This window comes from Paroedura picta, chromosome 5, assembly GCF_049243985.1.
Source record: "Paroedura picta isolate Pp20150507F chromosome 5, Ppicta_v3.0, whole genome shotgun sequence".
Lineage (NCBI taxonomy): Eukaryota > Metazoa > Chordata > Lepidosauria > Squamata > Gekkonidae > Paroedura > Paroedura picta.
This window is the reverse complement of record NC_135373.1, coordinates 46317812-46345687: the sequence shown is the minus strand read 5'-3', so window position 1 is coordinate 46345687 and position 27876 is coordinate 46317812. Positions and strand designations below refer to the sequence as shown.

General features: G+C 45.0%; 1 protein-coding gene across 5 annotated transcripts in view; it reads right to left on the bottom strand.

Annotated features, from left to right (window-relative positions):
- Positions 1 to 23175, bottom strand: part of CNKSR1 (connector enhancer of kinase suppressor of Ras 1) — a 32458-nt gene extending 9283 nt beyond the window's left edge. For 2 of the 5 annotated variants that reach the window (XM_077337682.1, XM_077337683.1), the window contains exons 1-13: positions 22771 to 23175; positions 19620 to 19777; positions 17832 to 18034; positions 13230 to 13314; positions 9276 to 9317; positions 8476 to 8595; positions 7386 to 7445; positions 6800 to 6868; positions 4976 to 5101; positions 3746 to 3831; positions 2163 to 2278; positions 1178 to 1368; positions 121 to 151 (exon numbers count right to left, since the gene is read on the bottom strand). In XM_077337682.1, coding sequence (XP_077193797.1) covers positions 121 to 151; positions 1178 to 1368; positions 2163 to 2278; positions 3746 to 3831; positions 4976 to 5101; positions 6800 to 6868; positions 7386 to 7445; positions 8476 to 8595; positions 9276 to 9317; positions 13230 to 13314; positions 17832 to 18034; positions 19620 to 19777; positions 22771 to 22822 — 1339 coding nt within the window. In that variant the 5' untranslated portion in view covers positions 22823 to 23175. Of the gene's footprint in view, positions 1 to 120; positions 152 to 1177; positions 1369 to 2162; positions 2279 to 3745; positions 3832 to 4975; positions 5102 to 6799; positions 6869 to 7385; positions 7446 to 8475; positions 8596 to 9275; positions 9318 to 13229; positions 13315 to 17831; positions 18035 to 19619; positions 19778 to 22618; positions 22725 to 22770 lie in introns of those variants that run through there. The other 3 variants (XM_077337684.1, XM_077337686.1, XM_077337685.1) reach the window with 2 other exon arrangements.
- Positions 23176 to 27876: the final 4701 nt, after the last annotated feature.

Below are 27876 nucleotides of genomic sequence, written 5' to 3'. Positions count from 1 at the left end.
TGACCAGGTTTTCATTCTTCAAACACACACTCTTTAAAAAAACAACAACAACAACAATGTGCTTATCACAACCCTCCCCCCCCCCCCAAAAAAGTAAGGAGTAAACAACATTCCACTTACCTTTTTGCTTCCGTCGACATTCTGTGCTGCCCTGAAGGGATTGGTCAGCGACAAAGAAACACAGGATTAGAGGTTAAGTAGAAATTAAGTGTCAAAGCAAGTAGTAGATCAATTTCAGTCTACAAAATACGAATCCATGGGAGAATCCCACTGGAACAGGCTACATAGCGCCCCTCCGGAAATCACTGTGCTTTACAACAGGCAGCCCATGGGCGCCTTTGGGGTTCTGACACAAAATGGCCCCTGTGGGAGGTGGGCACCATGGGAAGTGGAGCAATACATAAGCACATGGGGATAAGAGGAGTAATTAAAAGAGAAAGCAACCAACACTGTTGAGATAGCTGCTGTCAGAATAACACTGTTTCAGTCTGGCCATTGGCAATATAATTGGTTGTACAAGCAGAAGCCCTGATAGGAAGGGCACACCAACCCCCCAGCCCAGCTCACTTTTTAAAAATGCCTAGCAAGCACCAGGAAAGGTGTGGGGGACCCCTACTTTAAGAGTCTCCAATGAAATCAGCTTTTGGGAATCATAATCATAATTATATTTTGTTATTAAGTGGTTTATTTTAAATGCAATCTACACTACACACTTCCTGGACACAACTTGCCTACCCTGCAGCCATGTGTCATCTGCAGGAATATGATTCTTAAAGGGTTGATTCAATTAAAAATGATGGCATGGAGGGCAAAAGAAGCTGCTGCTTCTGCCCCCCCCCCCCCCGGCAGTTCTCTTGAGTTCTCAAGCTGGAATAGCCCAGGAAGACTGACACTCAATTTATCCATAGATAAATATATGAGATCCTTAGAAGAACAGCTGTTTTTTTGTACCCTGGTTCTTACTACCTGAAGGAGTCTCCAAGTGGCCTACAATCGCCTGTGAGGTAGGTAAGGATGAGAGAGCTCTGAGAGAAATGCAGCTGGCTGCTAGTGGAGGAGGTGTGGGAAATCAAAACTGGTTCATCAGATTAGAGACCACTGGCCTTCACCACTCCACCAAGCTAGCTCACAGGTGACAGTAACATGGTAGATCTTAATGGAATCCTTCAGCTCTTACCTCTCTGGAAGAATCAGCTGATCCCAGCCCTGGGCTTCCCCTGACAAATCCATTCCCAGGGCTGGCAGAGCCCAGTGATCCAAGGTCCAGGGTACTGGGTTTGGCAGGCATGGCAGCACCTGGGGGGTTGTTGTATTCCTTGCAGTCTGCCCCCAGACTCTGGTCTTCCATTGCAGGACCAATGGTTGCTCCTGGAGGGGGGAGGGGGTGTAGTTGAAATCAGCATTCAGCCCATCAAAATGCAAAAATAATCCATACAGGAAAACATCTGGCTTTAGCTGTGTGCCCAAAGCGCAAAACAAGGAGCTGGAGTTGTGCTGTGGACAACCACTTTCAAAGATCACAATAAACTATAGCTTGTTTAAACCACAACTCTATAAGCTATAAATGCTGGTTGATGTATTAGACCCCAGGGACAAACCCCTGCAGTGCCCCACGTTCAGTCTGTCCTATTCCTTCCACCTAGGAGGCCACCATGTTACAGCACTGCCAGGACATCACAGAGAGGAATAAACGCACCACAAAGAAATCTCAAATGCAAAAATTATTATACAGTGAGAAAAAGGATACAAACACTTCAAATAACAATATACATTCTTTACACAAGAGTCTCAAAGACAATATACAATCTGAATGATCAAAGGTCACTCCCACTGTGTGAATGGTCAAGGAAACTCCCTACAAGACCCAGGAGCTCAGCCTGTTTCGCAATAGCTTCTGCCAGGGAGCAAGCAGCTGAATAAGGCTTTTCTTTTAATATGAAGTTGGTTACAATTATGTAGAAGAAGAGGAGTAAGCAAACGCTTCGCTGGCTGTCAGTGCCACAACCTAGTACTTAGAATGCTTTACTATCCAGCCTAAATTAAAGGACAAATTCCTACATGGGCTGCCGATAAAGATAACAAAACGTCATGTGTCTCTAGATTTTTGGGGCTCTAATGACTTGCTGTTCTCCATGGGAGAGACTCAACTCCCAAGTCCTTACCTGTACTGGAGGGCTCCTCTTCAAACATGGGACTTGAAGCCATTCCGACCTCTTCCTCTTCTGCAGCTGGGGTGTCTAATGCCAAATCCCTCTCTTCCAGCTCAGCAGTTGTGCTTCTTGAGGGTAGGGAGAGGGGGGAGGAAAAAGAAGAAACACTCAACCTTCAACTTGCTGCCTTGGATGGAAACTATTTACTGTTCCCCAGAATTCCACGTTCCAGGTATTCAGGACGTCAGCTCAGTGAGTATAAAGAAAGGGGTCTTGTTTTCCAAATCAGTGCCAGTTCAGACAGCAGATGCCTTCTAGGCACGCTGTGCCCAAAAGCAGGCTGGCACTTTGGCCTTCTCCAGCTTGTGCCACACTCTAAAAGACCCTGGACTAACAGATAGCCCCTTGAATCCTCCTGAGCCATCCAATCAGGATACTAATTCTATTACAGCTTCTACCCCACCTCTTTCCATTGTTTTTTAAATAGCCAAGTACAAGAAGAGAGAATTCTGGGTTTTCTTCAAGCGGCATCAAAGTCTGCTAGAAATCTAGACAAGAGAATGGCTCTTTAGAAAGAAAAGGTTATCCTTTCTCCTCTGGGCAAGGGGTTACTTTGTTTTTCCAAGAGATACTGATTTTTCCTTCTGAGCCAGAGAGGAAGTCCCATCTCTAGGCAAGTCCCAACATCACCCTCTGCAGTTTCGCTCCCGCTGAAAGTATGAGCAGGGCATGACACATGCCCTGAAGTATCCTGATAACACGCTCCTGATGATGCGACAATCCCCAAAGATAGCTGCACAAAACACTCCCGGGTTACAGCACTGGGTACAGCTGTAGCAGAATACAGAACAAGCCGAAGCTCAGTTCAAATGCCTTCCAGAAGGTCTCTTTTGTAAAGGCCTGAGGTTTTTTGCGGTTGTTTTTTTTAATGTGGTCATTCATAGTGAGGACAACAAGGTCCAAGACTGCCTGTCGCAGGCCATAGTCTGGCTAGAACAACTGGGATGATATGCCAGATGCTTTAGGACAACCATCAGAATGAATAATGAGAATATATGTATGTCTGGAATTTTTTTTAAAAAGGACAAATAGATTCAATGCACAGAATAATGATCAAATATGCTGTGCTCAATGGGAAGGGGAATCATTGGGGCTGAATTTCTCAAGTTTTACTGTGTAGGTTAAAAGTTTCAGGGGGACAAAGCAATTTTGGAAAATCAGCAGGAAATGCAAAGGTTAAAAAGATCCCCTTCCCCCATATCAGTTTCCCCCTTAAAACCGCACCCCCAGAAATCAGTATGAAAGATAACAAGACCATATTTGCAAATGCTGCGTTCTGCCTCCTACCCCCATGTAAGAGTTTATAGTGGAAATGACCCTCCTTCTTTCCCTGGGGTATGCCCCAGACAACCCAAAGCCAACCTGATTCCAACTCGATGGTGCTCCTGAGCAAAACCAAACTCTGCACTGTCCCCTCCAATTGCAACTTTCTACCAAGGAGCAGAAACTGAAACGCCCCACAGCAAAGACTTTAACCATTGCCACCCCCGGGTGATCCGTGAGCAGAAAAGGCAGCAAGCGCAGGGGCTGCCCACCTGGAAGAGAGAGAAGCAGAGCTGGTCGGGGACTCAACACTCCTCGGGCTTAGGGATTCTGCGGCATCTGAGAAGCAGTCTTCTGGCTACGAAGGAAACAGACAAGGCAGAGTGCCCATTACTTCACAGGTAAGTAGCCGGGGGCCACTCATGCAACACAAGGAAGGATGTCTCCTGCTTTCAATTGAGTCAGAAGCAGGACTGAAGGGGAAGAGCCCTGAAAAGCAAGGGAGTGGCAAAGCGAGATAAGTGGATCAGAGGAGGAATTTCTGGATCTGAAGTGCAGCTCACAAGTGGATCTGAAGATCAGTTTCTGGGACAGGTCAATGTATTGATTTTATTGCACTTGTTTCCCATTTTTCTTCCCCCTCAGGGACCCAGACTGGATGACAACATTCTCCTTTTCCATTTTTACCCTCACAACAACCAATAGTTTAGGCTGCCTGCATATGATTTGTCTAAGATTCCTTGACAATATTCAAGCCTCCACAGCAGAGCGGGGGTTCGAATCTGGGTCTGGTGGATCCCATTCTGACATTCTGCCCAGTATGAAAAATATGAAAAACTAGATATCCACCCCCAACCTATATGAAGTTGCTTGAAGTGGCCAACCCAGTTTATCTATTGGTATGACCAGGCTTGGAAGTAGAAGACCAATCATTGTTTAATGAGGAAAAAATTAAGGGAAAGGAAGTAAAGGGCAACTGTGCTATACTGTGGAAGACACACCAATGCTTCACATGTAGCTCTTCCCTTTAGGAAAAAAAGCAAAAATACAAATAAATCTTATTATAAAGAAGACCTTTTTCTTTTATACCCCAGTTTTTAATATCCAAGGGAGTCTCAAAGCAGCTTACAATCACCTGCCTTTCCTCTCCCCACAAGAGACACCCTGTGAGGTAGGTGGGGCTAAGAGAGCTCTGAAAGAACTGTGCTTGGCCCAAAGTCACCCAGCTGAATGCTTGTGGAGTTCTCCAGAATAGAGGATGCCACTCTTAATCACCACACCAAGAAGCCCTTGAACTTGTGGCAAGACCTGGGGAATGTGTGTTCCAATTCCAATTCTGCAGCAAAATTCACTGGGTGAATCATTTTCTCTCAACCTAAAGAGGGTTTTTGTGAACCTAAAATGGGAGGGTGGAAGCCACACACATTGCTCTGGCCTCCATGGAGAAGAAACGGGAGGAAAGCATAGAGACCAAGATCCAGAGCATTGCAGAGCTGGCTTACCTGCTGCTGAGGAGAACCAGGGCAGCTGGGACTGGAAGGACTGAGGGGGATTTTCTTCAGCACCAAAGTCACTCGACTTGGTGTCTCGAGCAGCTTCTTCACCAGATTAATCCGAGTCCAACCCACCTGCACAGTTAACAGGAATTGGTTTTCTGGAGGATGCGATAATCAAGGCCTGCCCATGTTCCAGCTCTTCTGGGCGCTGCTGCTTCAAGGCTGGAGCAAAACCCTATGGGAGCTTGTCCCTCCCCCCCCCCCCCCGGGAGGTCTGAGCTTCTGTTTTTAAGAACAGTTTCTATCAAGCCTTGTTCCCTGGGGAATATGCAAGGTAGCATTCCGTCCAGTCTCCCTCTAGGAATTAAACCTTCTCCCCCCATTCAGTACTCTAGTCAGAAACCATAACGTTACATGGATGTTCAGTGCCCTGTATCTTGCCAGTCCGCCCAGCAACATTAGGAGCTTTCCTAAAATTTCAGCAGCTTTTCCAATGCTGGAAGGCTTCAAATTTCACTGAGTGGACTAGTAGGATACAAGGCAATCTTAATAGCCACTTACCATGAATTGTTACTCGTACTTAGTTTCTGGCTGTTGGCATGATTCTGTCTCCCATACCCACTCCTGAGGCAGTCTTGGGGCTCCATTGTCACAGTCCTTCTGCCTAGGCACCTATGTCACTGACAATACTACTAGGCAGCCCCAGGCTCTAAGCAGTAGCCAACAGTACTCTAGCTCTAGTACTGACATGAGGGACAGATGGTCACAACACTACGACTGCAAAAAAAGAGCTGTTTCTTTGTATCCTGCTATTTACTACCACAAGGAACCTCAAAGCAGCTTATAATCACCAACCTATTCTTCCTCTCCCCACAACAGACACTCTGTGAGGCAGGTGAGGCTGAGAGAGCTTTGAGAAGGTCACCCAGCTGGCTGCATGTGGAGAAGGAGTGGGGAATCAAACCAGGTTCTTCAGATTAAAGGCCACTGCTCTTAACCACTACACCGGGCTGGCTCTCCAATAAAGGCCTTGTGCCACTAAAGTTCAGAAGCAAGATCTAACCCTGGCAGCTCACTCCACCTTTGCCAACTTCCACAAATCACCATGCTGGCCACCACAGGTGTGGCATCTATAAACATCATCCTGCACCAAGACAAGGCATTGGAAACTTTAACCTGAGGAAGCCACGGCAACAGCTAGCTCTTAGACCTTGCCCCCAAAGGGTTACTGGTTGTCCTCTAGAGCTTACAACTAAAACCATTCTAGCACCCATCAAGGATCCCTCTATGATCTGTCACAGGCTATATATCTATTGACAACACTATCCCTAATTCCACAGGCACCATCCCAACCTGAAGCAACAACAATGGACCACCAAATGGGAAATACAAACCTAGGAACTAGTTCCCCAAATAAGCCAACTGTAGCCCCTGTTGACATATTATAGAGAATAGATGTACATCCACCTGTTTGCAAGCGTTCGTGCATGTTCACTTTGCAAATGATACAGGGGATGAGGTTTTTTAAAATAAATGTGGGGATCGCACCCGAGCATAATGTAACGTGATATACTCAATAGGCACATAAAGAAAAAGCAAGTAGATGCCATAAATGGATTACATGCGTGTTTAATGAAAACTGAACTCCTCCCCTGGGCACAGAATTCCAGCCACCATAGTGTGAGCTGAGCTGTAGGGAGGTAGTCCTGAGCTAAAGCAGCTCCCAACTTCAGTCAGGAAGAGATTATTTTACAACTGGTTTAACACAGGAATTCATCCTGCCTGATGCGTGAGCTACCAAAACCGAGTAAGAAAGAGGCCCAGACTTACCACCACCTGGTCATTGACTTGGACGATCTCATCCCCTGGGAGGACCCTGCTGTAGTGCTCAACTGGGGACTGGAAAGGAATGTGGGGAGAGAAGAATATGTCAAAACACCATCAAAATCAGGGTCCTTGTGGGCCGGAATAAAAGCAGGCACTGTCTTTCAGGAGAGTGAAAGTCAAGACTAGGGATCAGGGAGGGGGTGCTGAAGAGGGGGATTAACTATTAACTTCGAGCTCTGACCTTTTTGGTAATTTCTAGCTCCGCCACTGATGTGAGGCAATGAGGAGGGAACCAAGCGTGCAGAGGAGCTTGAAAACGTTCTGGCAGAGCTTAGTTGTGTGACGCAGAGTCCCTGGCGGGCATTCTAGGGAAGTGGGGGGACCTGAGTGGGCTAGGTACACTTTGAGGAAGAAGCATCAACTCCCTCCCTCCCACAGTCATTGTGGAGGGCTGCAGTCATGGGAGCAGAGAGGGGGTCTATTTTAAGACATTAGTTAATATTACAATCTTAACCAGGAGAGTATGTCTGACTGGAAAAGCCAAAGCCAAAAATAAGCCCCTACCTCAGCAGCCCCTTTCCTGACTCACCTCTGGAGCTGTCCCAGATATGAAATGGAGACAGGAGGGAGAGGATTTGATCTCGATGCCCTAGAAGAGAAGAGAAGAGTTAGGGGACCCAGTTATTGATACACGGCACAGCTCAAGTTGGCAGGCGCTCTATTCGAAGAATCAGAGCGTCTCATCTGGCATTCAGCAAAGTGGCTTCCAGATTGCACAAGTGGAATAAATCACAACGTTTTTTCAGCCAGTACACACAGTAGTAAGAATGGGCAGCAGACCAAGCCGTCCCTGGTTCAGATCTTGCCACTGTCATAAACGTATTTTAATGTTTCATAATTAGGACCATTTTAGGGTTAGAGGACCAAGGCTGAATGCAAATGGATGTGCCTGAGGCTGCCTATTGCCTAAGAATAAGAGAAGTTCCTAGTTCAAAATTCAGCTGAGCTATAATACTTAGGGAAGCAACTATTCCCCACCCCCCATTTTATACAGAGCTAACTCACAATGGGGTTCTCCCTAAAATACATGTGCGGCCTGTTGAATATTATCATATTAAAAGCATAAGAGCCCTGCTGGATCTCACCAGACTCCTGCCTCACACAGTAGCCAACCAGTTCTTTGGGAGGGCAGTACCAAGATGAGGACTTCCTCTGATGTCAACCCCTGGCACTGAGATTCATATGTCTACTGCCTCTGCATGTGGAGGTTCCTTTTAGTCACCATGAATCTGTCTAATCCCCTTTTCAAGCTGACTGTGGCTGTGGCCATCACTACATCCTCTGACAGCAAAATCCACATTTGTGTTGCTCGTTGAGTAAAGTTGAATTTCCTTCTGTCCATCCTGGATGCCGGTAATATTGGTAACGTTATTATTGTTTTAATGGGGTTTTAATGGGGATTCTGGGATGCTGTTACCCACCACAAGCCGCAAGGGAGTGGCGGGAAATAAATCTAATAATAATAGTAATAGTAATAGTAATAATAATAATATTTCCCATCAGCCTCACTAAATGTTCAAGTTTTAGTATTTGGGGAGAAGGTGAAAACGTTTGCATGCTAGGGGTGCATAGGTGGGCTTGGTATATGGACATGACCCTGCCAAGACAGCCAGACTCACCAAGCTGTCTTCTGGCCCTGCTTGTACAAGTGTCACTGTCTCCAACACAGCAGTTTGATTCAGAAGGTTGGTCGGACTATAACTCAAGATGTGTTCACAGATCCCCGATATGTGCTTGCCCTGAAGGATACCAAGAGAAAAAGACTATTCTTTATGAAGCCAGAGAAAATTCTTACAAAGAAGGCTGTACAAATGGTTAAAGGAGGCAGGAATTTTGACATTTATAAGACTGACTCTCCGCTGTGACAGTCTTAAAATTGGCAGTCACTGTTTTTCAACAAAAGAACTTCAAAGGGAGACTGGACCATGAAATTACTGAATGAGAATTCATTAAGGGATATACATTCCCCCAGGCTTAAATAATGACCTAATCTAATCTAATGTTCTAGTGTTAGGCAGTCCTTATACTCTGCAACTTCCCTTAAAGTCTTGCCTTTTACTTTGCTTTCCCCCCCAGAAAGCAAAGAACGATGTTATCTGCCAATTCAGAATCAACTTCACACATCTGATGGTTGTCTCTAATTCACTACTAAAGGGTGTCTTTGGGTTGCAACAAGATTCTTGTTTATTTTCATAATGGAGGTGCTAATTAAAAAAAAAAAACAGACAATGAAGAAACCTGTTAAGAAACAGATTCAGTACAATTTAGTTTAAATTCTTGACATGTACATTCCTAAGAACTCCCAAGATAGGCAGGAGGGATTTCTACCAAAAAGAAGAGCTCAAGGGACACTACAAGCGCTCCACCCTAACTAAGCCCTTCCTACTTCTGCATGAAATCCACAGAATGTAATACTTACTATCAGTAATATCCGGTCTTCTCTTTCAGAGACTGTGCAGTCCTGCAAGAATGAAGAAGCACTGAGTTTTTATACCATGCTTTTCACTACCCGGAGGAGTCTCAAAGTGACATACAAACATCTCTCCCTTTCCCTCCTCACAACAGAAACCCTGTGAAGTAGATGGGACTGAAAGAGCTCTAACTGCTCTGTGAAAACAGCTCTAAGAACTGTGACTAGCCCAAGGTCACCCAGCTGGCTGCATGTGGGGGAGTGGAGAATCAAACCCGGTTCTCCAGATTAGAGCCCACTGTTCTGAACCATATGGCAGGGGTAGTCAACCTGTGATCCTCCAGATATTCATGGACTACAATTCCCATGAGCCCCTGCCAGCAAATGCTGGTAGGGGCTCATGGGAATTGTAGTCCATGAACATCTGGAGGACCACAGGTTGACTACCCCTGCCATATGGGATTAGAATATATTATATACAATTCCCATGAGCCCCTGCCAGCAAATGCTGGTAGGGGCTCATGGGAATTGTAGTCCATGAACATCTGGAGGACCACAGGTTGACTACCCCTGCCATATGGGATTAGAATATATTATAGAGGATGTCCACTGCTGCCTGTTATATTGTTTTTTTACTGTTAATTGGGTAAGTTATGGGGATTTTATTCTATTTTTAATATTTTATTATGTAAACCGCCGTGAGACCCACTGGGGAGCGACGTATATAAATCTAAAAACAAATAAAATAAATAAAAATAAATAAATAAATAAATAAAAATATACCATACTGGCTCAACAAAGGACTATAAGGTTGACTGACCATAAGTGGGACAAGTTTTTGGCAGTCCCAGTTATAAAACTTCACAGCCATTTACACTGTACTTGACTCTTGTACACATGAAGCTACCCTATACTGAATCAGACCCGTGGTCCATCAGGCCAGAACCGTCTGTTTGGCCAGGGCTCTCCAGGGCCAACACCTTTCCCACCACCTGCTTCCTGGTGCTTTTAACTAGAGCTGCAAGGGATGGAACTCAAGACCTTCTGTATGCAATCTGCCAATGAGCCACAGGCCCCCTTCCTCGTGTAGAAAGGCCTCACACCAAGCAGTAGTGGCGACCCATTCCCAGAATCATCGCACAGGTTAAAAATCCACAAATGCTAAGAAGCAGAGGGTCTGTGGATTCCTGTTTCCCACAAAACGTCATGATGTTTTGACGTCAGTGGGCTTAGAAGGGTGTAACTTTGTTTAGGATTGCACCACTCCTTCTATATGAACCTCTGCTTGTTAAGGAGCATCTCGCAGGAAAAGGTTGCCCTTCCACATTCTGCAGGTTATTGCTCTTCTCCTTTCAACCCAGGACTTGGATTTATTTCAGTGGTTGGGGGTGGGGGAAGGCATATATTAACACAAGGCAGCCTTTTAATATGAAAAACACTGGGTTGGATACAGACGAAAAAGGCAGTTTTCAACAATTTTTTCTTTCCATTACAGCCCTCCTCCCGTCATTCCATGGGGCCCTTACTCCCCCAAAGAATAATTTCAGTAGGAAATTAGTGAGAGGGCAGACAGGGAAGTTCTGCCTCTGGAAAACTGAGTTCAGATTCAACCCACTATGCCTGATAACATCTCTACTCATAGTAATGTTCAAGAATAATTCTGCTTTTGCTGTTTTAAGCAATTTACAACTGAATAAAACAGGGCTGCAAGGTAGGACAGTATTATCACACCTGTCTTGCAGATGGGGGGGGGGGCAGATGAAGATAATGTAGCTTGCCTCAGGTCAGCTAGCAAACTCATGACTGAGACTAATCTTTTGAGTCACAGCTCCCTCCCTTAGCCACTATGATGCCCACCTAAATAAAGATTGCTCAGATTTTTTCCCACCATCCTTTGCAAAGACAGGCATGTCACTCTCTGCCATTCTGCCTCATGAAACACTTAAGCAGGCTCCTCCCCCCCCCCCCCACTGTGACCCCCAATCTTCTTTTCCCTGCATTCCCTCCCATGGTTTCTCAACAGGGTTATTTATTACCAAGTCCTCATAATTCACGCCGCAGATTTAACCCCTGAAAAACAGGGGACATGGGGGGGGAAGAGAGAGAGAGAATATTTCACCCAGTTTGTCATTCACTCCACAGATTCCACCCTTAGAGAACAGGGTAGACACAGACACACACATGAGACAACATTTCTCCCAGAGGCAATTGATAATCCTACCTAAAAAAAAGGGGGGGGGGAATTAACTGAGCAGACTCACTGTTTCTGTCCCTTCTTATGCCGAGCTGCATCTGACTTAAAATGGAGATTCCCCCCAAATCGTATCCACTCATCCCTAACCCTGAGGGGTGACTCACAGGATTCTTTCTATAAGAGAAATCTGGCTCACTCTCCCTTCCCATGTCTGTTTACCTCCCTCTTCTCATTCCCTCCCCTCCCTCTCTGGTCAGCTGCCATTTCCCTCAGTTCATTTGAGTTCAGAATCTCTCATCTTCCGTCAGTCAACATGGAGCAACAACACAGATGTGACATGGGTAACCAGCCCTCCAGACCCGGAGGGTGTTCTCGGAGCAGCAGGTTGAAATCTCAGGGGCCTCAGCAAACTTGCATATTTTATAAAATTCTTTAGCACTTCTGTCTCACACACTGGAAGAGCGGTTGCTGTTTGGCATGACCTGATCAACACACAAGTTGTCCTGCTTTGATGTACATGATAGGAAGTCGTAGAATCACAGAGTAGGAAGGTACCTCCACGGTCATCTAGTCCAACCCCAAATGAAGGTCCCAGCATCATAGGCTGTATTCATGCAGACCACAGCGGGGACAATGTGTGTGACTCTAGTCATGCAAAAGGGTGTCCATACATCTTGAGAGGATCCTGTCTCACTCTCCTAGTGTGTCAGGGCAGACAACCAACATTGTAATAATTGAAAACAGTTTAAGATTTCTATCCTTGCCTACTCATGGTATATACTGTGATCACAGGTTGGAGATAGGAAGTGCTAACCACATTTTATGTTTAAGCTGATAGACAGTTTCCATTTAAAAAATGTCTTGAGTGATGAATAGAGCCAAGCCAGTGTTTGTGACTGCACAGGGCTATTCAGTGTTAACACCAATCCCATTACAGCGGGAAAGTTGGGATGCCGGGTACTCAACAACCCTGAGTGCGGCTGGATTTTCCTGGTGCTCCAGGTGGGTAGGCCTATCGCCATATTTATTTCCAAAAGCAGCCCTCTCATGCAGACAAAAAAAAATCCTCAAGGGGATTGAGGAGGTTTGCCATGCTTGGGGATCCCCTGGTTTGGAACCTCTCCCCCCGTTTTAAGTTTCTAAAGAATGGGGGAACTTACCTGGCACAGAGAGGGAACAACCAGCAAGTAAACATGATGTTCCTGCATCCCCGAGAAGTGAGGTAGGGACATCAGTGGGTGACGCTCTGGTTTCTGGGCAAAACTCTAAGAAGCTAGTTCTGCCCCCGACATTCATGACTGTGCTACGTCACTTCTGGTTGACTCAGGGATGTCGCATTTATTTCCTGCTTCTTCCCTTCTAGCTTCCAGTAAATGCCCCATCCCCCTCCCCCCAACCGATCCAATCAACCTGGCAACCCTAAGATAGTAGATATCTAGAAATAGGATACATGTTTCTGTGAATGAGGGGAACTCCAGGATTGCAGAAAAATAGAAAAGGTGTTTACATTACTATATGCACAGCATATCAACAGCATATCAAGGTCCCAATGACACCCTGGAGCACAGCCCCATTACATTAAAGGAGACCCAGTGAATTTAGAGAGGATTCTTAGCTTGCCCTGAAGGTCTACTAAAATTCTTACACTAACAGCCATTTCTTAAGATCAGAGAGACAACTAGAATCCTCCAAATAACCAAAACACTGGAACACACAGTGTAGAGGTCAGCAGAACAGGCTTCACCTCTGAACAGCTCCCCGGAGCTCACCTTCTGCATGGTCTCAGACAGATCACCACAGAGCCAGATGATGTCACGGCTGGCTGAATAATCATTCAGGTGGGAGAAAAGATACCTGCAGGAATAAGTGAATATAATTGCAGAGGATTAATTCCTAGCAGTTTTGGGGGGCTAACAGGGTACTACCACACTACAGTGAAACGGGCAACAATAAAGCAGAATGCCACCAAGTATACAGTCAACATCAGTACTTAAATGGCAATCAAGAGGATTCTTGAATTCAAGTCAATTCAGTGAGATATCTAAAGAAAATCCCTGTTCCAAGTCACCATCGGATTTTCAGGAGGCCGACACCCTCATTATTTTAAGAAACGACTAACTTACAAAATGCAACAATAGCACATTAATTGAATCAGATGCTCACCCAAAACAGGCAAATCAACCAGCCTTCTACTTATCTACCAGTGTTTACAAAGTCCCAGTCACAAATTATTTTAACCCATCTTTCCACAAGGAGTCTGGGATGACATAGGTTGTCCCTCCCCCCAGCTCCAATTGGTCCTAAAAACAACCCTGTGAAGCAGGTTACAATCAAAGAAGCATACAACTGGTCTAAGACCATCTGTGGAGTGTCATGGTTGTGAAGATGTGAACATGGGCCTCCAAAGCCCTAGCTAAAGGCTCTAACCACTATACAATGCTCTCCCTATATAATCTGTACTTTTTACTAACACAAAAACCCAGTCACCTCTAGCGTGGCCCTAAGTACATATGGAAGGTGTGCATCAGCAGAGATGTGCGTGCACACTCTCATCTTATCCTTTCAATGTGAAGTTTAGGACAGTGTGCCTAGTTTACCCCAGTTTTTCTCACAACATCCTTGTGAGGTAGAATGAAACAAGATGACTGCCACAAAACCACCCAACAAGCCTCATGGCTCAGCAGTTATTCAAAAGCAGCCATGTCTTCTCAGCCTTTATTTGACATTCTGACTACCACAACTCATTGGTCACCCTATGCAAATTTGTGTGCAAACAGAGAGAGGTTTGTGATGGGATAGCCCAGCTGTCTTGAAACTTAATTATTTAGATATTTGAACAATGTTTTCCTCCCCAATGGAGACCCAAAGGAGCTTAAAATTCTCCATTTCTACCCTAACAGCAGCCGCCCTGGGAGCTAGACTAGGATGACGGAGAATGACAGGCCCAAGGTCATCCACAGTTCCATGAGATTCAAATCTGGCTGTCCTTGATCCTAGTCCAATCATTACATCACATTTATTTATTATATTTATATTTATTATATTTATTATACATCAGTACCCATCAGGCTACTAGCTGTTCTTTTTTGTCCTTTCCTTTATTAGCGACAGGCTCCTTTGCACAGAAATCTGAAGTCATACAATAATATCACAGAACAATTACAGAATGATGACCAAAGAAGATTATACCGCTAATAATATTGTAAGATTGTCACATCAATACCCAGAATTTGGCTACAGATACAGCAGGATTAACGTCAGTCAACAGTAGACCAATATTGCTCCAACTGGAGGAAATCCAAAGTTTTCACATTGAAGACCATTGGTCATAGAATAACAACACGTCATCAATGGTTTCAATCATACAAGAGGCATCCAGAGAATGGAGTCCTTGCAAATTACCCCTTCATTTCAGCCGTAGGCAAAGAAGTCAGTCTATTCTAGCATAAACGCATGGTGGTTGCTAGGAAGAGGAAGGTATCTAAAATATGGAAGGAGACGCAAGGGGGGGAGGAGCTTCCAAGGGCTACAGTGGAGGATACATTGCAAATTCAAAACTATGCTAATTCTATCAAGTTTGTTTACTTAAAAAAAAATCTCTCTCAATGCTTCATAGCAGCCCTTATTTTGAAGCATTGCAAGAGAAAAATAGTCACTCAAATCTCCTATCCACTAACTTCACCCAGGCGTTTTTGCAACTATCTTCCCTCAGAAGATGTAAAAGTCTCCATAGGAATATGATAATGGGGAAAAAAGCAACTTCAATCTCATGATAAAAGCACAAAACTAAACCCGAATTCCAGCAAGCATGAGCAAATTCCATTCTTACTACAGTTCCTGCAACATAAGATAGTATTTCAACTATTTGATGAAGAAACAGTGCATAATCAAAAGAATCAAAGACTCTGCTTTTCCAAACACCCAAGCCATATAGAATCTGTGAAAGTACCTGTGCACTGTACGTTGTTAAAAAAAAAAAAAAAAAGATTTCCTCTTTCTCCTCCATATATTAGAAATTCCAACTTCAGGGGGAAACTCCCTCACACTAAGCACCAGAGCCCCAGCACTTTGCCTGGACACTGGATAGGCTGAGCTATATGCCAGTCAAAGGCTGCTGTGAGCTCTGCTCCGCTCTCCTTTCCTCACCCCCTCCCAATGCTGTTTCAACACTCTTTCATGAGAACAAGCGAGAGAGGAAACATGTTGTGGGTTGCCTAACAACCAGAGGATGTAGTTGTTCTCCGCAGCAAACAATAGATTGCCATTTCAAAAAACAGCCTCCTTTATTCCTGTCAAAGTGCCGGTACTCATACATCAGAATTATTAACCACAGAAGTTATATTCATAACTAGAATTTACAAGCAGCAAAATCTGCAGACCCAATGGTGATCCAAAGCAGCTCACAACATTCTCATTACAACCCTGGGAAGTAACTTAGGCTGAGCATGTGTGACTCAGCCAGCTTCGGTGGAAGATACAACAAAAACTGGGGTACACAGGAAATGGAAAATATCAGAAAAAAAGAGAGGGCTGTGTAATCGTGACTCTGAAACGATAGTAAACAATGCTTCCAAAAGTGCAAAATAGTCATTAATAAAGTATCATAAAGACAAACATATTAACCAAACAATAGTGTAAATTTGCATACAATAATGCAACAATTCAACAAGTGTGATACAACAACAAAAATCAGGCAATAATTCAGCAGATTAGTTTCAACTGAAGGGTTCCAGTAGTCCCCCGTTTCTCAAGGTGTCTTCCATGGAAGGGCAGGGCAGGGACTCTAACCTGGCCCAATGACTAATTGAAGAGATTTCTGCTGAAAATCTACTAGATTCTGCAGTTAAGGGCTTGTCTACAGACCTAATAGCTTAGTTCAGGGGTGGTCAAACTGCGGCCCTCCAGATGTCCATGGACTACAATTCCCATGAACCCCTGCCAGTGTTGTAGTCCATGGAATTGTAGTCCATGGACATCTGGAGGGCCGCAGTTTGACTACCCCTGGCTTAGTTCAATCCTTAATCAAACCCGCTGCTTTATTTTTACTAGGGTGCAAAGGCAGGATTCAGCTTGCAAAGGGAACAAGTCAAGATATTTTCATTAACACAAAGCACAAAACTGGATTTAATTCTAGCTGTGGTTAATACGACAACACATCTCTCTCACACGCACACCAATTCAATGTCTTCTACTGTCTCTTCGGTATGACATGTAAACTTTAGTTTTGTTGTTTTTTGTTTGCTTGCAGTTTGCCAGTTCTTCTCCACTGCACAGCTTTTTTCTTGAGAGCTTTGCCTTTGATGGTAACTGTTACTTTGAGATCTCCCATCGAGTGCCCCGAGTTGAATACTCTTGTACTTGTAGGCTAATTTGCTGCCATTCACAGATCTTCCCGATGGCTTTAATCCAGTCCCTCCTATTCTTATGCATCTTGACTCTAACTAGCACTTCATTGGCACTAACCCCATCTTCACCCCCATGCAAGGCTTGAGAACACTTTCTATATATCTGAAGAAGTGTGCATGCACAGGAAAGCTTATACCTGAAATTAAACTTTGTTGGTCTTAAAGAAGCCACTGGACTCCGACTTTGTTCTATACAACTTAACATTACTGATGTCTGACATGTCACCACAGCCCAAATATTGACCGTTGCACATCCTCTTTAGTAGGAAGTAGCATACACAAGGTCAAGACGATAAGTCATAAATACTCACAAGAGCACCCTGCACAGTTGCTTTAGCGCACTGGCATAAATCTGCACAAGGCTCACATCTGGATTCCCGGAAACTGCTTGATGTCTACCATTACCCTTTCTACAAAGCATGGTGTGTTTGTTCGGCGATGTTTTGCCATGGCCTAAGGCTATACGCAATACAATTCATGCCTGCTGGACCCTACTGGACTTCCAAACTTTTGACAGGACCAGGCTATCGGACTGCTATGCATCCCATCCCATGATGCCCTTCCATGTAATTCAAGGCTCTCCCTGATGCAGACATCCCAGGCAAACCCGATCCTATGAGATCTCAGAAGCTAAACAGGGCTGACCGTGGCTAGTATGTGGATGGGAGACCCCCAAGGAACACTAGAGGTCATGATGTGGAGGTAGGAAATGGCAAAACCACCTCTGAACATCCCTTATCTGGCTGCCAGACGATCCTTGGATCTCCTGGCTATACACTACAACTAGACACACACACGATAAGATAAATTGATAATTCAGGGCTCTCACCCAGCCCTTCTTTCTGCCTTCTCACCCTTCCCCCTCAAGTTCTACATTGCTTAAATGTGCAGTCTTATCTCCCCTTCCACTCCCAGCAGCTTAGAGCCACCAAAGGACAGTCAGAAATACACCCAGAAATATATTACCTGTTGAGCCACAAGAACAGGCCCTTTGCCGCACCGATCACCTCCACCACACAGGCCAGCAGCTCTGAGGAGGGCTTCTCCACGGCATCTCCATTGTAGGTGCTCACCTTCCTGTGGCTCAGGATGAAAGTACAGATGGTCTGAACGACCCCTTGCAGCTTCTCGGTGAGCGTTTGTAGATTGGCTGTCCCCAGCTCGTAGTTCTAGGGAGAGGAGAAAGCTGAAGTGGCTGTACTAAGATGTGGAAAGAAGGAGGCTGCTGCATGCTCCAAATGTCCATGGGAAATCAGTGTGCACCATGATGCTGTAGCAGGGGCAGACGATCACTCTGGAGTGCTGATAAGTGATCAAAGCACTTTGGGAATGCTTAAAGTAGTCTATCAGGTCCCTGGGGTAAAGGCACAGGCTTCAATCTGAGGCCAGGGGTTGGACCTGGGACCTTGAGACTGAGCTTGGCATAGCGGTTAAGAGCCTCTGATCTGGTGAGTTGGGTTGGATTCCCCACTCTTCCTCCTCCACATGCAGTCAGCTGGACCAGTCACAGTTCTCTTAGGCCTCTCTCAGCCCCACATACCTCCCAGGTGTCTCTTGTGTGGACAGGAGGGATAGGCAAAGGAGACTCCTTTGGTTAGTGAAAAGTGGGGTACAAAAAACCCATCTTCTCCTGAATGCAAAGCAGATGCTTTCTCATTCAGCCTCAGTAGAAACCCACAGAAGTCACCAGTTGTCAATACCTGCCCATCAACGGAGTTAAGCATTTCACACACCTTCTTTGCCTGAGCTTTCCATGTTCTGTAGTGACTCAATATGGATTTAGCTACCTTCAGGGTTCAGTTGGTTTCCCATTCTCTGTATGTCCATTCCTAGAGGCCCTGGCACACTTTGAAAGGGGCCACAAATATGAAAAGGGAATCCCAAAAGATTTATGGGGGGCCCCGTTAACTGAACCAACGAAATACCCTTTGTCACCTATGATATTGTTCATTGGTAAAGAGTTCGACCTTCATCAAGGGAAAGAAAAAGCAATCATGTAACATGTGCCTTTCTGTATGCTTGAATTAATCCATTTAAGGAAAAAAATGGACGCACAAGCTTCTCTTGGTTGAACGTAATAGAAATCTGTTTCATGTATATGTAAGATGACAAGGTATGTTGAGTATAGTTAGTTCACTCTTAGCTTAGGCCTTTTTCAGCCTAGCTCATTGCACAAGCAGCTGGTCTGCTGCCAGGGGCCGTGGAACAATGAGAAGAGCTCCTGAAAGGGTCATAGCCAAAACAAGGTTGAGAATGGCTGCCACAGAATATTGGTCTGGGAGGGGGGGAAAGGAAGAAGAGATTTTTTTATACCCCGCTTTTCACAACCAAAAAGAGTCCCAAAGTGGCTTACAAACACTTTTCCCTTCCTCTCCCCACAACAGACACCCTGTGAGGGAAGTGAGGCTGAGAGCTCTGTGAGAACAGCTCTAAGGGAACTGTGACTAGCCCAAGGACACCCAGCTGGCTGCATGTGGAGGAGTGGAGAATGAAAACCAGGTTCTCCAGATTAGAAACCACCACTCTTAACCACTACACCAAGCTGGCTGGAAGAGTGACAGACCTACCCACTCTAAGTTCACTCCAGGCAATGCTTCCACTGAAAACGAAGGCAATGCCACTCAGCATGATGAAGACTGGTGGTGCTTCTAGTCAAGGGAAGCTCAGCCCATTGGTGCATAATGTGCACATGCAACTCAAACACTGCTTACCAGTGGGACAGAGAATCAGGCAAGGATCTCACTGTGCACTCACCAACACACATAGCTGTTCCACAGCTTCCAAAAGCAGTTCCTGATGACCAACACGGCTCATGCCCAAAGCCTCCAAGTCCCGATAGGACAGATGAAGGAGCTGCTTTCCATTTAAATCCCATGTCTCCAGTGGGTAGTCTTGCAGCACAGGATCCAAGCCTAAATTGGAAGGGAAGGGGAGAAAGGCATCAGATTGCTCTGCTTCTTTTTACCACTGGTCTTTAAGGACAAGGCCTTGAGATGAACGGCACAGATAAAACAAGCTGGAAACTGGAAATGACAAGGCACCAAAGGATCACCAGCTGGGCCAGAAATCTGCCTGGGCAAAGAGTACCAAGAAGAAGAATATATCCAAAATAATATGGTTGTTAGTCTGGGTGAAAACTGTGTTTGGCTAAAAACACGAGTGCACTCCCCTAGCTTGGTGGAGCAGTGAGAAGCAGGCTAGGATCTGGAAGACCCAGTTCTAAACCCCATACTACCATGAAGCTGGCTGGATGACGGTAATTTCAGAGGAGTCACTGCATTGGTCCATGGCAACAAAGCAAAATAGAAGCCTAGAGGCTCTGTGAAGATGAACCACCTTTACTCCAGTAATAGCTTTCATGAATCAGAGCTCATTTCTAAGGTGCCGCTAGATTTCCGGCTTGTTTTGGGTGACTTTGGACCAGTCTCTCTCTTAGCCTAACCTGCCTCAAAGGACTGTTACTGTGAGGGTTTATTATCATTATTTATTGTATGGTGTGTCTGTACTAATGTAGCCAGGTGATATGAGGATTGTCTGGCAGCCCAGCAAGGGATGTTCAGAGATGGTTTGCCAGTGCCTGCCTCCACATCATGACCCCTAGTGTTCCTTGGGGGAACTAACACCCAAGTCCCTGGAGGTCTCCCATCCAAATACTAGCCAGGCCCAGCCCTGCTTAGCTTTTGAGATCTACCAGAATCAGGAAACTGTTCTGAATTTCTTAGAGGGGCTTGAAGTAAAATGTTACTAAAATAATTACAGGCTTCTTGGCTCTGCTTCTGCAAGGAACATTCTCTTCCCCACTTTTGTGATGCCATTACTCTACAAACCACTTTACACATCACATGAGAAAAGCATTTTCCACACATACAGCAGTACTGACAGCAAAGAACCAGCTAAAGGTGCATGTTTTTGGTCCCTCAACTGCAGTTGGCCTGTTGACCAGAGACAAACCCTAGTTTTCCCTGCATAAATTACTGTCTCTATCTCCGGGGAACTTTGTTCTACTTGGTTTACAGGATGCCATTCTGGTCTCAACTGACCCTGCAGGTATATACAGATCGAAACTCTATACTACAGTTAGCAAAATGTCCTAGAAGATCTGACTAACAACTTGAAATTAATATATGTTTAGTATTTATTAAAATAACACTTGGCTTTTCTAATCAGCAGGACCTTGCAGACCAATTGGGTACAGCTGGTAGTGCTATCCTGACCCGGATAGCCCACAATAGCCCAATCTTCTTAGATGCTGGAAATTAAGCAAGATCAGTCTTGGCAGTATTTGGATGACGGAGGACCACTACTGAAGTCCAAGGTTGCTATGCCGAGGCAGGCAATGGCAAACCACCTTGAAAACCTTATGGGGTGGCCATACATTGGCTGCATCGAAAACACTTCCTGCCACCAGGTACGGCTTTCCCAGAAGTAAAAGAACAAACAAGAGGGCATTGGTTAAATGATCATCCGTACAAGCAAAGAGGTATTAATAATTTTATTCCTGTATGTCGCCCTTCCTTGTCCAGCTCAGGGCAGCTTGCAACAATTATAAACAACTAATTAAATTGATACAATCAAATTATTAATCCAATACATTAATTATTAAAAGCAATTTAAAAACAGCTTCTACCCAGCACTGAGAAGGTTTGTATGATAGATGGGGGTGGATGGACTTTTCCTGGTCTCAATCACAGACCTGGTGAAACAGCTCAGACTTACAGGCCTTGCAGAACTGCTTGAAATCTCACAAGGCCCTGATCTTGTTAAGCAGAGCATTCCACCAGGCTGGGGTCAGGCCTACAAAGGCCCTGGCTTTGGTCAGGGCCATACACAGACTGCTGCCTAGCAAAGATGGCTTTAAAAGGCAGATTCATGTTCCATCAATGGCTACTGGCCAAGGTCATTAAAGGGAACCTCAAAATCAGTGCTAGGGAGCAGAATCAGGGGGAGTCCTTGGGCTCGATTCCCCATTTGCAGACTGCTGTGTGAAATAGGGTGCTTGACTCAAGGATCACATGTCCAATCCATCAGGATACTTATGTCCGTGGCCCTGTTTCTACCTGTGAAATAAAGTTTTTCCGCAGCTACACTTTCAAAACTTGAAGGTATATATCTCCTTAACCCCAAACACAAAGTGCAAGCACAATCCACTCCTCCTTTCTAAGGCAGACACAGGCATCTAACTGGGCAACACTTCAGATCCTGAGATGCGGGCCCTGAAGGCCACCTCTGAAGGGCTTTGCTAACTATGGAAAGAACTTTTTAACATGGTTTATGAACTTGGAAGACAGTTTCCAGAATCAGATTGTTATAGTTCGATACTTTCACATTTTTATATCCATGCCTCCCCACCAACTGAAGAGCAATCTCAGCTATTATTTTGATAAAGCAGGCATGCTTTCAGGGAACTTGCTTGAACTTCCTTGCCAAAACAGCTTGGAATCCTAGCCTCTTGTCTCACTAGTGTGCAATTTCACAGCACCACTGGGTGCAGCAATTAGATGGTTATACTAGAAGACGTGGGTTCGAATCTCTACTCTGCCACAAAGTTCCTTCTTACCTTCCCCCAGGCTCTCTCTCTCCCCAACCGTCACCTCTCACATCCCGCCCTCAGAAAGTTCAGGTGCGTTGTGGCAACACAACGTGATTGAAAAGGATGGCTCAGCTTCTCAGGATTCCCGGTAGTTTCCCTACCGGCCCAAGATTAAGCCCCAAACTGGTGAGCGTGAAACCCTACCCAGCCCAGGAATGCATACCTTCCTGCACACCAAGGGAGACAAACTTTCCTTCTGCTGCTTCGCATATGGCTCTGCGCTCCAGCCGCGCCCACTAGCTCTTTCCAGAGCCTCAGATCGGAAGCAGATGGCCCCCTTCCCCAGCGACAGAAACCACAGCCCCCCCCCCTCACCTGTCAGCCAAGCCACCACCATTTTAGGACTCCACGTCGAGATAGGCTCCATGGCCGAAATCCTCTCCGCTCCCCCTCGGCCACTCCTTTCTTCGGAACAGATTCCTCTTCCAAGGCAATCACAGGTGAAACTCAGGCCACACCCGCAGCTTCCCCCACAGGTAACTCCCGGCAAGCCTCCTGGTTGGCCCACCCTTTTGTCACTCAGCGTCGAAGCCCGCCCTCCCCAGCTACCTGCTCGTCCCTTTGGGAGTCGTCTCTGCCTGTGTTTGTGTGTTTGTGTGTGGACGGTTTCCTGCGGGATAATTGCCGCCGCGGATAAAGGGCGATTGTTCTCTTTCTTTCTTGGGTCGCCCCCGCTTTGCTTTCTAGTCTCTGATTCAAGAGGCCAACCCGTCTCGCGGCCTCGCCCGGCTTCCTGAATGGCACGGCGAGCTCAGTTTGGGCGGGCAGGTAGGCAGGCAAAAGGCGGGCGGCGCTTCGAGCCAAGCAGGCAGGCTTCCCCGGGAGTCCCGAAGGTTTTCGGTGGCCTCCACTAATTCCAGACTGGAGCCGGGGAGAGTCCTACATTTCACAGGAGATCCTGTAGAAAAGAGCTCGCCAGTCACCAGTTTTTAGAAAGTGAACCCGTCCAAGTTAAAAGTTATAGTTTCACTCTGTGCGTATGTTCTAGGTGCGGGGCATTCTCCATGTGGAGGAAGGACATCAGCAAACATAAATCTTTCCCTGCTGTCTCAAGTTATATGGCCCATACTGACACAACAAGGCTTAAAAAGTAGCTTTCTAGCCTCTTTTTGTTGTGAATTCTTTCCTTTTGTATCCCTGCAAAGAGCTAGAGAAGGCGTTTTTTTTGGTAAGAAGAATTCACGAAAAATTATTCTAATTATCTGGTAGAATGTTACATGAATGTAACAATATTAATTTGCCAATATAAAAAACTGAAAAAGATTTTTTTTGCTGGGGGAGGGGGAGGGAGGGTTGGCCACTGTCAGGAGAGGGAAATGGCAGACCAACCCCCCAAAACACCTTTTCGGTTTCTTTTAATTTGTACCTTCAGGTCCACCCCTGAGTGGACAAGTCCGTGCTTTTTTCCATGTCCTCCATAAATATTTTTAAAAGGTGGCTGTTCTACCAGCATGAATTACCTGCTCTGTCCCTGTATTGACTTGAGCAATCTGGGCTGTTGCAGGACCTAATGATGTCACTCATACCATTAAGGGTTCAATTGTCTGCCTGTCCTCCAAATGTTAAACATGTCATCACCTGCCAATATGCCCTTTCACTTTCACCAGAGGGCAAACACTCTATATGCAAGAGAATAAAAGACATTTTTTTTTAAATGGCAACTTTTGGAAAATACAACATTTCGGAAAAGCAGCTGCTGACCTTAAACTTACCTCTTTTCAGCAGCAAAAGCTTCCAAAGGGAAATTCTGGCATGACATTACTGATCTAGAATTTGCCAGTAAATCTGATTCTGTTAATTGAGGCTTTATGCAGCAGCAGGGTGTGTGCTTTTTATCTCACTAAAGGCATTGCATTAGAATAGAAATACTAGGATGGTTGTTATTGGCAGTCATTGCTGCCGTGAATGGACACTGATCTCATCACCTATACATGTGAACTATGCATGGATGTATCACAGCCCTATCTTTTACATTTCTCTGGCTCCATGGAACAGAATCTACTTTGCATGCAAAAGATCCCTGATTCAATACACGTCCTCTCTAGATAAAAAGAACTTGATAGTATGGTGATGCAAAATACCCCTGTCTGCAACCATTGGAATCCACTTTGAGTCAGAGGAGACAAGATTGACCTTGATAAACCAATGGTTGAAATCACAATAAGACAGCTTTGTGTGTTCTTTCCTTTTTTTAATCTGCTGTTTACGTTTTCTTCTATACTTATGGGTGTGAGTATTTGGAAGCGGGGAGGGACTAGTATATAATCTGAACATTCATTTGTATTTAACACCATATTATGTTAAGATTTTATAGTTAAAGAATTCAAAGACCAAGTGGAAAAATATTATTGAATTGAATTGCAAAGGAGAGCTCCTTTTTGCATATGGGAATTCTCTTTTCACACTTATTCCTCTTAGAGGAAAATGACATGTGCTCCTTGTTGAGGATAAGAACCACGGGGAGAGTGGAAGGGGACAATCCCCATATTTCATAAATAGCAGCCTCTCCTCTCTGGCTTCCATGCTTGAGAGGAGAGGAAGAGATCATAAGGGCAAGTTCTCAGCCAAATGCTGTCATTATTCTCCTAATGGAGACACCTTTATTGAATCCAAAATGTTTTCCGTGCAATACAAACAAATCCAAATTCCTGTTTTTTCCTGTTTATCTTTGGAATCTGTTAATCATTTTCATTATGCTGTATGTTAATTTGCTCACACACTGCCTATAAGTATGAACTGATGACTTACATTCCGTGACATTGTATCTGAGGAAGTGAAAGTTCATACCTTGGATAAAACTTGGTTGGTGTTAAAAGTGCCCCAGCACTCAGACTTTGTTCTCCTCTCCAGTACCACAATTCAAATTGAAATCAGGCCCACCTGCTGTCGCTTTTAAACAAAATGACAAATGACATATGTTGGGAGATTTCATCATAGATCTCTCTGTAGAAGCTGCAAACACATTTGCTTAACCTATTTTTTGAATGATTTTGACCCTAATTTATTTTATTTTTATTTATTTATAATTGGTTTTATATACCATCGTTCCCTGGTAGGCTCACGGCAGTTTACAATAATAAAAAGATAAAACACAATAAAATCCTATAACATCCCTTTTTTAAATTCCTTTTTAAAATACTATTGCAACTACTAAGGTGGCAAGTGGGGAAAAAATCTACTGTCTCACCCCCTCGTCCAGCCAGTTCCTACCGTTCTACTGGTAGGAGTGACATATCAGATTGGTCAGATGTTCTCAGATGATACCAGATGTTACCAGAGGGGAATATCGGGACCTAGCCCTGGCCTCAACCGTACATCTGGCGGAAGAGCACCATCTTGCAGGCCCTGTGGAAAGCTGACAACTCGGCAGGGCCCTTAGGTTTTCCGGATATTCCTGTCCATGTGTCTTGACTGGAAGGTTGTTCAGCTCCTACTTTATTAAATGTGGATGGTGCTGGCAGGGGCTCATGGTAATTGTAGTCCATAGACATCTGGAGAGCCACAGTTTGGCTACCCTTGCATGTCAGATTGGCCTGAAGACAGCGAAGAAGGAGAAGAGTTGGTTCATATATGCCGCTTTTCTCTACCCGAAGGAGGCTCAAAGAGGCTTACAGTCGCCTTCTCTTTCCTCTCCCCACAACAGACATCCTGTGAGGTGGGTGAGCCTGAGAGAGCCCTGATATCACTGCTCTGTCAGAACAGTTTTATCATTGCCATGGTGAGCTATAAAAGCTTTCATGATATACTGTAGCAACAACAGTTTAGAGATCAGTTGTGACAAACCTAAAATAACAATTTTTGCAAAATCTAAAATGTCACCAATCAAAAGGTAGACAATTGACACACTATGCAAGTGCTCAATGAATTTTCATATTGGGGATTGCCTTCATGTCAGATTTATGCTGATCTAAGCATCTTCTTTTGAACTCTGGTGCTGGAGAAGACTCTTGCGAGTCCCTTGGACTGAAGGTGAACAAACGGGTCAGTCCTAGAGGAGATCAGCCCTGACTGCTCCTTAGAAGGCCAGATCCTGAAGATGAAACTCAAATACTTTGGCCACCTCACGCGAAGGAAGGATTCCTGGAGAAGAGCCTAATGCTGGAAGCAATTGAGGGCAAAAGAAGAAGGGGACAAGAGAGAATGAGGTGGCTGGATGGACAGGGCCCACTAACAACTTCAGTGACCGTCAAGAGTGCGGGTGTGATCCTTGATACCTCACTTTTGATAGAGGCCCAGATCACAAATGCTGTGCGCCAGCATTTTATCATCTCCATCAGGCATGGCAATTGGCAACTCACCTGCTAGTATCTGACCCCTCCATGGTGACTCATGCAACGGTCGCTTCCAGGTTAGGTTACTGTAACTTACTCTCCACAACTGCTGTGGAAAATTCAACTGGTCCAAAATGCAGCGGCATGGGTCCTAACTGGGACCCAAACGGAGGGCCCATAGACAACCACGGCTCTCCCAAGTTGCATTGGCTCCAGGCTGAAGACCGGATCAGGTCCAGTGTTTGGGCTATTACCTTCAAAGCCCTAAACAGTCTGGGATCATCATGTCTGCGAAGCTACCTTTCCCTCTATGTCCCCCCAAGTGTTAAGGTCAAGCAACCAAAATCTACTGATGGTTTCTTTTATAGTTACAGGAGGAATTTCTCGGGAAATGGTTGTTAAAATATTCAGTCACTTCTAATACCCATAAATGAAGATTCTTTCTTACCGGCTTGTGTAAAGCACACACCAGTCGACAGAGCAAAATTCTTCTTTGCCAATGTTTTTAATTTGTACATATTTTCTTTGTTTATGGCTTATGACTTGAATGAAGTGAAAGTCTAGATTTCTCTGTTTCATTTCTTAACCAGTGAAGCCCTGAAACTTCCATAGCAAGTAAACTGTCAATTATTAATCAATGTATTATTCCCAGATATAGGCCAAGAAAAGGAACTTTACCAGTAATAGCCACTAGGGGGACCCATAATAGTTGCTAAAGAAGAAGGGGCTTTTTGCACGCCTTCAAAATCACACAATGGTTACTAATTGAAAACGCTATTGATTTGCCATAACGCACGACGTCGCCGACAATCTGCCACACACCTGAAACCAATCTGCAAAAAGCGCTTCCTTGTAGCGCTTTCAGGGAAATCCCCAAGTGGATTCACCTTCCGGAAAGCGATACACTCCTGCAACCAATCTGCAACAGTAGCGAAAAAGACCTGTGCATTAACATTGTTGCGGTTTCTACAAAGTCCCTCCCCCTGGCTGTCTTCTCTGATCTTCCGGCGAAGCGATCGCCATTTTTTTTTCTCTGAGCGAGCGGGGATAAACGCACCAGCGAGCCTCTTCTGTTTAGAGGCTTCCCTGGCTTCAGTCCTTCCCCTTTAGTCACTAAGCACAAACCACAGAAAAGCCCGTTTGCTGAAAT